Source organism: Entamoeba invadens (genome assembly GCF_000330505.1).
Source record: "Entamoeba invadens IP1 unplaced genomic scaffold scaff_1105074726127, whole genome shotgun sequence".
In the NCBI taxonomy this organism is placed as follows: Eukaryota; Evosea; order Mastigamoebida; family Endamoebidae; genus Entamoeba; species Entamoeba invadens.
Window position 1 is genome coordinate 12439 of NW_004443569.1, and position 13251 is coordinate 25689.

General features: G+C 31.4%; 3 protein-coding genes across 3 annotated transcripts; all 3 read right to left on the minus strand.

The window, feature by feature from the left end:
- Positions 1 to 2389: 2389 nt before the first annotated feature.
- Positions 2390 to 3429, minus strand: EIN_441940 (protein serine/threonine kinase, putative; the record flags this gene model as incomplete). Its single annotated transcript, XM_004259087.1, has 2 exons — positions 2390 to 2737; positions 2818 to 3429. The coding sequence occupies 2 exons, from the start codon at positions 3427 to 3429 to the stop codon at positions 2390 to 2392; spliced, it is 960 nt and encodes a 319-aa protein (XP_004259135.1).
- Positions 3430 to 3459: 30 nt separating this feature from the next.
- EIN_441950 (hypothetical protein) lies at positions 3460 to 8053 on the minus strand (the record flags this gene model as incomplete). The annotated part of the gene is made up of 5 exons (XM_004259088.1): positions 3460 to 4060; positions 4105 to 4420; positions 4781 to 5887; positions 6004 to 7119; positions 7204 to 8053. The coding sequence occupies 5 exons, from the start codon at positions 8051 to 8053 to the stop codon at positions 3460 to 3462; spliced, it is 3990 nt and encodes a 1329-aa protein (XP_004259136.1).
- A 3432-nt stretch (positions 8054 to 11485) lies between these two features.
- Positions 11486 to 11806, minus strand: EIN_441960 (hypothetical protein; the record flags this gene model as incomplete). Its single annotated transcript, XM_004259089.1, has 1 exon — positions 11486 to 11806. One exon carries the CDS (start codon positions 11804 to 11806, stop codon positions 11486 to 11488), a length of 321 nt encoding a protein of 106 aa, XP_004259137.1.
- Positions 11807 to 13251: the final 1445 nt, after the last annotated feature.

Here is a 13251-nt window from a genome sequence, read left to right on the forward strand (position 1 = left end):
GTCGCTTTCCGAATTGTCGCTTAATTTATTGTATACAAAGTGTGCAAATTAAAGTATAGTTTAGTAATAACTTTAAATTTATAATTAATAATTAAACCAAAAATAATCTTTTTTTTTCAAAATTTCAAAAAATTAATGATTCATTTTTTTAAATAAAAAAATTATAAATGAACTATACCTTAACTTGCACACTTTAATGGCTATTAACTCGCTTCTCACTTTTAAAACTCACTTGTCAAAAAATGACTCACTGTTTTGCTTTTTGACTCACTTTTATAAAAGTAACTCACTTAAAATAATTTACTATTTCAATGGTTTTTTAAATAATAAAATTAAAATACTTCAAAATAATAAAAAATAGTATTTAAATTGCTATATAATTATTCACACAATCAAAAACTTGACCATTTGAGCAAATTTGCCATTAATCAAAATAATTTATATCTAAATTGTGATGAAAAAACAAAAACAAATAACATTTTGACATTCTTAAATTATTTTTGTTATTCAATTAAAGTTTACATAAATGAAAAAAATAAAAACAAATCAATTAATTGATTTAAAAAAAATACTTATTATGTTCAATAATTATATCGTTGTCAACACGAAAGATATTGCCATACATATACAATAAAATGAATGTGTTGTTACACATTTGAATTTATTATATTACATTTTTAAAATGTATTAATTTTTGTTTTGAACAATCAATAAAAAATACAATAAATAATAAATGAATTTTGTAATAAAAGATATCTAAATTACACAAATAATTTTTATATATAAACGAATTATTATAGGTTATATAAACTTCTGTAAAACCATTGTATATTCCAGTCACATAAATAAAATGCTCAAAATGAATAATATGCAAATTCTAAATATACAAATATTATAGTTTTTTAATTATCAAAGCATGTATTTGATGTGTTTTTTTTGCTTTGACTTTTATGTAAATAACTCCGTTCAATCAAAAACCAAAATGAACAATTTTTTAAAAATGGATAAAAATAGGTATATTTGTATAATTATTAACTGGTATTATTGAAGTTTATAGATTTTTAAAACAATGTAAAGTTTATTATAACATTATAATTAAAAAAATATTATTCAAAAAAGAAAATGTGTAAGATAAATAATAAAAATGCGATTATTTAAAAGTTGTATTAATGTTCAATTTATTGTTCTTTTTTGTACTATAATACGATTTATTTTCTACTGTACAATGTGTTTTTCGGCTTAATTACCAGAAATTTTTTAATTATAAAAAGCAAAATACAATAAAAATTATATTCTACCTAAAAAAAGACAAACAACAAAAGTCAATTCAAAGTATATTCTATTTCACTGGAATAACAAAAATAAAAAACATAGAATAATATTTAAACACAATTTTTTGTATGATCGAACAATTACAAAAAGATACACCGTTTGTTCCTATACAAATGAAACTCACTTCGGACAGCATCTTATACAATAACAATCAAAGGACTGGATTCAAGTATCTAAGTATACCAACTTCTATTTGGCTGAGACCAAAGAAATATTAACAGACTTCACATTTTAATAAATACATGAATACCATGGAAATGGTAGTAAATACTATGCATCAAGAGGATAATGAACCAAGGATTCTGTTGGTGTTGTTACACCATGGCAATTGCCTAAATTTAACAAGTGGATTATTCGCATATCAGTGAAACTAAAAATGCATACATCATAGTCATCATCAAGTCGAATGCTTAAAGGCGCTCACAATGGTAATTGTCCATTAAAAGAAAAAACATATTTGTAAATTAATTCAGTCTTTGAACCATCATTTTTTAGGTTTGACATTTGAATGTTAATAATTATAATTATGGTTAAGTTAATAATTATATTTTGTTAAATTATAAAAAAATAATTACCATTTTAAAATTATTATTAATTAATTAAATGTTTATACAATTTGTTTTTAATTTTTTTGTAATTTTTGATATCAAAAAACTTAATAAAAACAACTTGTTATTAATAAAATGCAAACCAATTCAAAATAGTGGATAATCAGAATATACCACATTAATGTTAAAATACCCTTTTATCATTTTTGACATAAAAAACATAATAAAAGAGAAATATTATAATTATAATTATTAAAATTTTTATGTCACATTTTGCATTTAAAAGTATAGCAACTGCTATAACTCATTTTAAATAGTAAATTATTATTTATGAAAAAATAAATTGTAATTGATGTTTAACACACTTCTAAAGTGTGAACAACGTCTTCTATTTTTGGACGATTGTTCATATCCTGTTTCCAACATTCAGAAATGATGTTGAAAATGTTATCATTCATTGATGGATTTTTGTTCACACGCTTTCCAGAAATAACGAACTCAGCTATTTTTCATGGAAATTTGAATTCATCTTTTGGGTATGCCTCACACCACCCAACACACTCGTATATTGTTACTCCAAATGAAAAGATGTCAGCACTCATCTTGTACTTTTCTTTTTTCAAAACCTCGGGTGCCATATAAGTTGGTGTTCCAATACCTTTTGTGAATGTCATGTTAGTCATCAACAAGTTGACGTTTCTACTACTTCCAAAATCAGTCAATTTAGCATTAACCTTTTCAATAGTCTCCAGTGAAAAGACTAATATGTTGTCTGGTTTGATGTCTCTGTGTAATATTCCATTTTCGTGTAAGTAAAGTAAATTGTTTGCTGCGTTAAGACAAAATTTCAGTCTTAACTTCATGTCAATTTCATTCGAAGTTTTGTGTTTCATCAAGTCTTGAAGACTTCCATATGTCGCAAATTCCGTGACCATACACACTTTTTACGTGCAAAGACGGCGCCATAGAAGTGAACGACATATTCACTACGGAACTTATCTAACATCTGAACTTCCTTTTCAAATTCTTCCATTGACTCTTCATTGTGTTCGACTTCTTTCATCTTTTTAATTGCTACTTTGTTTCCAATGTAATTCCCAATGTAAACAAAGGAGCCTTCACTTATCTTCTTTTCGCAAATTACTTCGTCGGCATCAAGGTGACTCGACTTCTCACTCTCAAATTTAATGGGAAAGTTAAGAGATATCTGCTCACCCTTCGACATATTAAGAAGGACAATTGCAATGGTTTCGCTTATGCTACATGTGCAAAGAGGTGTTACAAATATTTCAAATTCAACAGCTTTCTCAGATGACAGTGTTGCAAGAGATGGAGTTACCCTGATGGTGTACTTTTCACTTGTCGTTTTGTATGTCAATTGGACTTTCACAGTGTGTTTCGAGTTGTTTCCAACACAGAGGAGGTCACGACTTGGTTTGTCAATTGGAAGTGAACAAACTGTATCAAAGTCAACAGAGAAGTTAAGTGATGTTTTGTTCAACATGACTCCTGGAGAATATTCAATGAAGTTGATGTTCGACTTTTTCATTGAAAACTCGCATGTGGTCTTTTGTAGTATTTACTTTAATTTATGCGATGTGTACAAGAGACACACCACAAACAATGTGACTATTAATACTATAATAATAATGACTGTAATTACAACAGGAAGTGCAATTGAAAGCGCCTTGTTTTGATGTTTGATACAACTTAATTTATCAATTGAGAGATCATATTTTGGTGAGCAACTTGAACATAAACCATTTGTAGCACTCGCACAATACTTAATATTAGTGTAATACTCACATTTACGATTTGTTAAAATATAATCATCAACACAATTTTGGCAAAAATCAGATGACACACACAACTCACAATTCTTGGCACAAATCTCACACTTCCCTCTGTCCAAGAAATACCCATTTTCACATTGAACACACCCAAATATATCATACTTCAAACAGTTTGCAAGTTCTTTAACCGAAATGCAATAAATCCCATTTGTGTCGTTCTGATAAAATCCGTTATCAATATTGTACGCCAGGCAATTGCCTTCGCTCTGTGAACAAGTGGTGCAATTATTGCCACATTTGTAACAATTTCTCCCTTGCCAATAATACCCGTTTTGGCATATTGCACAACCTCCATCACTCAAAAATTTCGCACATGATATTTTATATCTTCACTTGAGTCACAGTGACTCGTTTGCACGTTGAGAACAAACCCAAAATAGCACGATATGCATGTCGTTGCATTTGTGTCACACTGCTCACAGTTCTTATCACATCGCTCACACTCTATCCCATCCATGTAATATCCACTTTCGCACTTTACACAACCAGTTGAGCTTAGAATTTCACAATTGTTGATTGTCGCACTTTTAGAACAAACCGTTTCGCTGTTGGAAATGCCCAAAAGAGTTGTTGGTAGACATCTCACACACTTGTTTGAGTTTTCATTCAGACAATTTGCTATACTGTTTTCTTTGCACTCATTTGATGCGTCAAACACAAACCCTTCTCTGCATAACTCACAACGACCTGTAGCATTATTTAGAATAACACAATTTGACTCTTTAAGCGAAACACATTCATCATTTACAAGCACAAAACCATCTTCACATTTCAAACACTTTTTGTTGTCACTTGAACACAACACACAATTCTGACCACACACTTCACACTTTCCATTTGTTATGTAATGACTGTCTGTGCATTTTAAACAAGTGTTGTTTGTTGTTAAAATGCAGTTGCTGTCACTTGTGCAAATTCCAATGTTGTTGTTTGACTCGTTGATACATATTTTACATTTGTTGATCTTGTTACACTCTCTGCACCCGCACTCTGTACAAACTGGTGGACTTGATCAGTTTGGGGCAAAACCACGTCGACAAGACAGACAGTGCCCTTTTTGATATTCGCCCTCTTGGCAATTGACATCACTTGCGTCTTCTGTTTTTATTGAAGATGACACTTTTGGTTTTGCGTTATATTCAAAACACTCACCCTTTTCGTTGTAAAACGAGCAATTTGCGTTTCTGTTATTTGGCGAGCACTTTGTGCCAATTTCAACAGTCGAATAGTAGTTGGCGCACGACTCACAGCCGACATTGTGCAACTCATCAAGACAATACTCGCGGTTTTCTATTTTAGGACACTTTCCATTCCTCAATGCAAACCCATCCTCACACTCAACACACGACTGCTCTTTTGTAGGGTTGTCTTTTATGAAACATCTCTTGCACCCATTTTCACATGTGATGCACACAGAACTCGAGTCAACTTCGTTGTGGCAGATCTCACAGACTCTTGTTGTGCTTGAAACAAAACCATACCCATCAAGACATCTGTTGCACTCAACTGCTGTTGTGTCAAAGATGGTATCACTTGTCGTGTAGTTGCAGCTGTAGCAGTTTTGTATTTGAAGGCGACACTCTTTCGAAGTTGTTTCTGATGTTTTGAATTCGTTTGCCTTCACTTCGACACACTTCCCATTTTCAATGTATGACTCAAAATTACATTTTGTGCATTTGACACCTCCCAAATTGTAACACTCGCTACAATTCGATATCACCGAATCACAACTCGAACATGTCAAATCTTCTGTGACGTAATACCCAACTGCACATTCTTTGCATTTTGAAGTGTCAGAATAACATTTATCACAATTTGGCATCACATCCGAACAGGTGTGGCAAGTGTTGTCTGTGCCAACAGTAAATCCCTCTGAACACGTTGTGCAACTCGATGTTGACGCGCATTCTTCACAATTGGTCAGTGTATTGGAACAACTTTGACATGTAGTTCCATCGAGGGCAAAACCATTTTTACACTTTAAACAAGTGTTGGTGTTGGTTTCATACTCTTCACAATTGTCAATCGTGTTTTGATAACAAAATTCGTCATTCAAGTTGAGGTTGTACCCCGGTGCACAAATTTCACAAACAGGATACACATTACTACCAGACGTTTTTGTTTTGCATTTCACACAGCCGTCAACAGTGCAATCTTTGCAATACCCATTTACCAATTGCCCATTTGGAGAAGATGTAAAAGGCACTCTGTGCAAACAGGCGCTGTTTGTTGACACTTTGTGCAGTTTGCCATATTATTGCATGACGAACACTTTCCAACCCCATTTGGATATGTTCCTTCTGAACACTTTAAACATGTGCTGTAGTTGCATTCAACACAATTGGCATCAAACAAGTTACATGGATAGCACTTTCCCAATTTCAAATAATAATTTATATTGCACTTCAGACACTCGTTTCTGGTTGTTGACGTTTCAACACAGTTCAGAGAACTCAAGTCGTAGCTTTGACAAACGCCATCATTTGGATAATAACTGGATTTGCACTCAACACAAAACCCATTCAAGTCGCACGTCTTACAGTTGTCAACACTGCAACTCACACAACTCCCATCTGTGAGAATTGTATCTTCTTTGCATTTTGAACATTTGTCATACAACTCACAGTCAAGACAATTCACATCAATACACTTCTGACATTGCCCATTCTTGTCAACACCATACCCAACACCACACGACAAACACCTCGAACTTGTCGTTGCACAAACGTGGCAATTTGGATTTGAAGTTGAGCACTCAACACAAACGCCCTCTTTTAACATATGGGAACTTTTGCATTCAGTGCAATTTCCATCAACCGAACAACTCGAACAGTTTTCGTGTGTAGTTTCACAATCGACACATTTGTACCCATTTCCATCTATTAATCCGGTGTAATAGTCTTTGCACTTAAAACAGAGACGACTTGATTCGTCGCAAATTTCACACCCGTCTATCTCACTGCATTTGTGGCACATGTTCTCCTCCAAAAAGTATCCTTCTTTACAGCTGTTGCAATTTGAATCACTCGAACACCTTCCACACTTTTGGATGGTGTTGTTGCACAACGCGCATTGTCCACTCACCAAATAAAACCCATCCAAACACTTGAAACACTTCCCCGTTTCAAGTGAGCATGTTGTGCACCCCTCTATCATTTTGCATGAGTTGCATTTGTGATCCGTGGCGTCTATGAAATACCCGTCTTGACATTTTGTACAATGCTCACTTGTACACTCCAAACACCCAATCGTTATTGTGGTACACTCTGTGCATTGTGATGTTGGCAATGCTGTTGAGAAATGAGTTTTGTCACAACTTAGACAATCACTACCTGTCGAGTTGCAGAGCGAACACCCAACAATCCCACACCTCTCACACTTCCCGTCTTTCAATGAGTTGCTTGTGTTGCGCTCAACACATTTGCCAGTTGTGTCACACCTGCTGCAACTCGCAACTGAACACGACAAACATCGCCGACTTTCTGGTGACAAGTAAAACCCATCAGAACACGTCGTGCAAAATACACCATCAGTTGCAATACACCCCAGCTGTGTTGTGTATTCTTTGCGTTCATCTTCTTCTATAATATAATTCTGTTCACATTTTGTGCACTCATTTTCTGTGTTCGCAACACAGTTTTTGATTTGGAGACACTCACCATCTTGCAAATAATACCCACTCAAACATTTCGTGCAAATTCGAGTGCTTTCAACATTGCCAACAAGCAAGTTCACACACAACTCACACCCATATATCATTTTGCATGACTTACATGTCTTCTCTGGAAAGAACCCTTCTCTGCACACAGAGCACATGATGCTCTCAGTGCTTGAAGTGGAGCAACTTGTGCAGTTTTGTATTGACGAGGAACAGCTTTTACACATTCCATTGTCGAGTATCAATTCACTCTGACATGATGCACACTTGCCGTTTAAAACTTCATCACACCCAGCATCTTCTTTGCCGATACAAACATCCTCTGTGATCTGAATTGAGTTGCATGGCGTGTTTGACGCTTTTTGAACACAAATGTTGTTGTACAAATAATAACCGTCTTTGCAGACAGCACATTTACTGTTGTCAACACTGTCACAATTTGTTGGTTCAACACACTTTCCACTTTTGTCTAAAATTTTATTGTCTTTGCAGTTGGTGCACTTCCCATTGACACACCCCTCATCCCCACAAGACGTGTCGCATTTAACACACTGTGGTCCATTCGAGTAAAACCCATTCGAACATAAAAGACATTGCGTATCGACGTTATCACTGTTGCATTTCTCATAATTGTGGATTTTCTTTTTGCATGATACACACATCCCATTGTTCAAAAACGAGTTTTCTAAACAACTCTCACATTTTGTATCATCACAGACTTTGCAATTTCTTGTTGAACATGAAACCCACTTACCTCCACTTACGTAATAACCACCTTTACACTCATCACATGTTTATTTGTTTTGACAACTTTCACAATTCACTGAACACTCTTTGGGTTATTATTATTTAAATATAAACATTTTTTATAAATTACAAACTGTTACAAAATCCATTATTATAATAATAACCATTTTGTTGACATTTTAAACATGTAACTTCATTGCAACGAACACACCCCTCCAATCTTTGATGGCATTCAACGCAGACTTTGTTTGACAGTGTCGAGTTATCGCCACACGCATAACATTCACTATCATAACAAAGCGAGCATTTTGAAAATTTGTTGTTGCACTTCACACACAAATTTTTGATGGTGTCAAAATAATATCCTTCAAAACATTGACTACAAATATTGTTTGAACAGAGTGTGCATCCTTCATTGAAATCTCCACATTTTTGTGTTGTTTTATTAATTAACTGATACCCATTTTCACATTTTTTACACCCACTATTTCTATCACATTCTAAACACCTTTCTCCAAAATTGTCTGAACACACTGGTCGTCATTTTAAAAACAAAATAAAATAAAAACAAACAAAAACATGGTGATTGTTTACCATTTTGAAGATAATAACCTGGTACACACCCATTGAATTTGTTTGCACCACCATTACAACTTGTACATGAGTCATTTCAAGCTAATCATAAGTTGGTTCATTTGTAATAAAAACAAACCAACACAACGCCAGTTGCTTGAGTAGCACCACAGGCAGTACAAGAGCCTTCCCAACCTATTTTACAGTAGCACTCTATCGAACTCACAAACACCGAGAAATAGTAAATATTAATATCATCAATCATAATCTTCATTATTATTATAATTGAGATTTTAACATTAAAAATATATGAAATTAATATGTATTTACATTAACATTTTTTATGAATATTTCCTAAATTCCAAATCTTTTGTTTGGAAACAATATATCCATATTATTTTGTCTTTCATTAATAATAATTTATTAAATTGTTAAATTTAAATATTAAAACCAGTTTGTAAATGTTATCTAATATAAGAATAAAGCCAATTTTAATGGGGCATTGTGGAAAAAGAAGATATTTCGAAAAATAAAATGGATTTTTAGAATGTGTTCCTAAAATAGGCTATTTCTAATAATGTAAAATGTATTAAAGAATCTTTAATAACGTTACTTATTTTTAGTTTTTTGTTTTTATTAAAAAGTTAAAAATCAGTTCTGAACCTTGATAGTATTCAAAATCCTTAAGTCGTCAATTAATTAATTAAAATTACAAAATATTTTATATTAAAAAACGAAATTTATTAATAAATATTCAAACATAATTCTCAAACTTATTCGACAAACTTGTTTTTCGATGTCACTTCTTTCTGTTAAACACGAACCATGACTTGTTATAATCAATTTTTGAACAATTACAAACATATCTATTTTTTGTTATAATTTATTTATTTTGTTTTTCTTTTTGTTATATAACACTTTTTATTAACCCATTTTTATTTCACACTTGTTGGGATAACGTCGAAATAAATTTATTTTAAAGCTTGGGGATTTTAGACATTTTGATGGGGTTTTACCAAACCTGTATATGTATCACTATATTTTATTCTATTTGAAACAACATGTCCAAATTTTTAGTTTAATTTGCAAATATCAATTAATAAATTATTACTAAAAATTTGTTGTATTTTTTTACAATAAATAATTGTTAACAAATCAATTAATAAAGATTATTTTTCTCTTCGTCAAAGTCTTTTTGTTTTTTTTCAAGTTACTATTGTGACCAACACAACATTACACAACGCATTTGTACACTTTTATCATTTATTCATCAGGCTTTCATGGCTATTTTCAACAGTAACAAACTTGTACATTTTCATGAAATTTGAATTCTAATTTTAAGTGTTCCTAAAATACATTTGCATGTTTATTCCAATATTGTTTATTTGCTTAAACACGCGTGATGCACCAGACAATTTGATGAATAATGTCAGATACATCAAGAGTTTATAAACCATTTTTTAGAAACGTAATTTCAATCATCATTTTATTTAAGTTTCTTGCGCTTCCAAAAACTGTAGTTTGCATTTACTAATACTGGTGCACTCGTTGAGAATATCAAATCATTTTCCAGTTTAAGGTCTCAATATTATGTCCCGATTTTCCAATCAATATACAACATGGAAAAGTTTAATAATTACTCCCTTGTGTGGATAATACCTAAAGTACCTTAGCCAGTTTTTTGTTTTTATCAACTCGGTATAGTCCAGTCGTGTCATCATTACAGTCACTAAATTCACTTCAATTTTTAACAAATTTGTCTTACTGTTTTTAAGTTTTTTTATGAACGGATAATTACAACCTTTATTCGTTGTTGTGTAACTAAATTTAGTTAGATGATACTATTAATATTTAATACACTGAATACCACAAACACTACAACATTTGCAGTTATCCCTGAAATGATTTCATAAAAAAGTGCAGTCTAACAAAAAAGTTCTAATGTCATCAAGTGCATGCCACTATCCATATTATGTACATCATTCATTCGTTGCTGTTGTAAATAATCGAATTGTTCAATGGTGATGACATTTGGTATTACTATTCACTAAATTGTCTGAACACTTGGAACTTTTGTTATTTTTAAGTAAATTCACATGTTTAAACACTTTGAACAAATTACCATTTTGACAACTGACGCCACCACATTTGGTATTTTAATTTAAAATAATCAACTTAAAATAATAATGAATACCATAGAATTATTTTTTAATTGTTTTTATGTTTTAAAATTTTTCTTAAAACGATGTGAAAACAGCAAAACATGTCCCAACAATACTGACAATTACAAATCATTTCTTTTCAGAAATAATAAGTTAAAGATAAATATTTTTATTAATTAAATAATTTAATTGCAATTACAATGATTTTTTGAACTTTTTCAGAATAAAACAATAGTTGAGAGCATTTTAGAGTTAAATAGCCAAAGTTTTATTAGTAAAAATACAATTGTTATATAAAATAATGATTTATTATATATTATAATTTTATTGTTTATCATTTTTTGTTGTGTTAATAGAATAATAAAAATGTTACCATAAAAAAATAAATTTATTGAATTAAAACATAGTAGCAATGATAAAGACTAATAAGACAAGAGTCTTGTAAGGGTTATCTTCTCCATTGTTATTATTATTTTGATCTCCATTCTCTGAGGTAATAGTACTTCCTTCACTTTTATTTTCTTTAAAGTTTTGCTTTGCTCTGGAGTATTACTCTGGTCTGGAGTTTTGCTTTCTTCAGGGGTTTTGCTCGGCTCTATATCAGTGCTCTGATCAGCAGTTTTTTGTGAAGTCCACATAAGCTGGAACACCATCAACGCCATAACACATAGTTAACACTCCATTGACACAGACATTACACAAAGTCTTTTCCGTATCGCTATTGTCAAAGTCTCCTGGAAGACAGTCAACAGTGTTGTATGATCTTTTCATTAAATAATGTTTGCCGTTTTCAGTTGCAATTTCGTACTTGTAGAAACCAAGTGCATGATTACATCTCGACGAATGGTAAACTCCATCAATCTTATCTTTTAATTGACAATTTTCATTCTTGTCACTTGTAAATCCAACATAGTCTACTCTCTTCGGAATCATAAAGCTGTATTCAATTTTTGCATCTTGAACTGCTGGTGTTCATGAGCAATCTTTTGAAGCAAATTTCTTTTCTATCATATACATCCCCGTCTTGTCCGCTGTGTAGATTACCGAACCAGTTTCAGTTCTTTTGCACGTGTCTCTTTTGTAAAGTCTGAAATCGCCATAATTATAACAATCACTTCCTGCACCCAAAGCAAAATCAATTCGACCTAAAAAAAGTTGTAACAAATAAGAATATAACAAGCATTGAAGTTTTAAGGTCTAATTATTATCTATATATACTTTTTTATTGTGTTAATTTTGTCAATAAAAACAAAACATTTTATTTCTTTAAATATATTCAGTTATTTTTTTGAATTTATTAATTTTTTAGCACAAAACCAATTTCACAATGTTGTCTAATATTATTCATTTTTGTTTTTTTAACCCATTTTAAGAAAATGTATATAAGTATCCCAAAATAATATTTATTACATTAAATAGGTTATAGTTTTTTTTAATTAAGTTGATTGAAATAATTAAATTGTATTTTTGTCAACATAACAAGTTTCTCAAAAACACAACTTTAAAGACAGACTATATACAAAACATTATTCTTTTTTTTAATAACCAATGAATTAAATTGTATATGTTTTTTATCATGGATAACAATAGATGTCTGTACGATGTTTATTAACACATACTGAGCTTTTATGACATTTTTTATTGAAAACATTTAACGTTTTTCTTTAAGTTGCATACTCTTTATTATTTTTCAATTAACTTTAAAAACTTTCGAGTAATCATATTCCACTTATATAAGTGGGAACCAATACAAATCTTAAAACATTAATTAACACATTAAAGACAAAATGGTTTCCTTCAAAAATCAGAACACTTCGAATTCAGTCTCAGCAAATTGAAGCTCTTGCACACAACATCGATCAATAAGAGCAACTTCAATTTTTAATAATTGATTACACTTCGATTATAAACTTTCTTACAATGCTAAAAGTGGTGAGTTTGAATACACTTAAGAAGGTGTATATATACGGTAATAGTAATGCAATTTCACAATTTAATGAATTTGACTTCAAAAAGCACGATAAGACTACTTACGTGTTTGTCATGGCCTTTTCGATGTTTTTATTCCAACAACCTAATTTGGAAAATTTTAAACGTTGTCCTCCAAATGTCCAAATCTATGTGCAGTACATTTCTAAATAGACAGAATGTTGGGACTACATCCCACAATTTTGTAACAATAATGAAATATTTGGTGGTCGATATGTTTACCCGATCTACATCATTTCAGACTCAACAACAAGTTCTCAATTAATTGCTGACGTCATGAACAAAGCGTTGCATGAAATTTTAACTATTTGTGAGCCAAAAATTAATAATTTTGTTAATTACCAACCCCAAGAAATAAATTGGAAAGTAAATGAAGTACCAAAGACAAT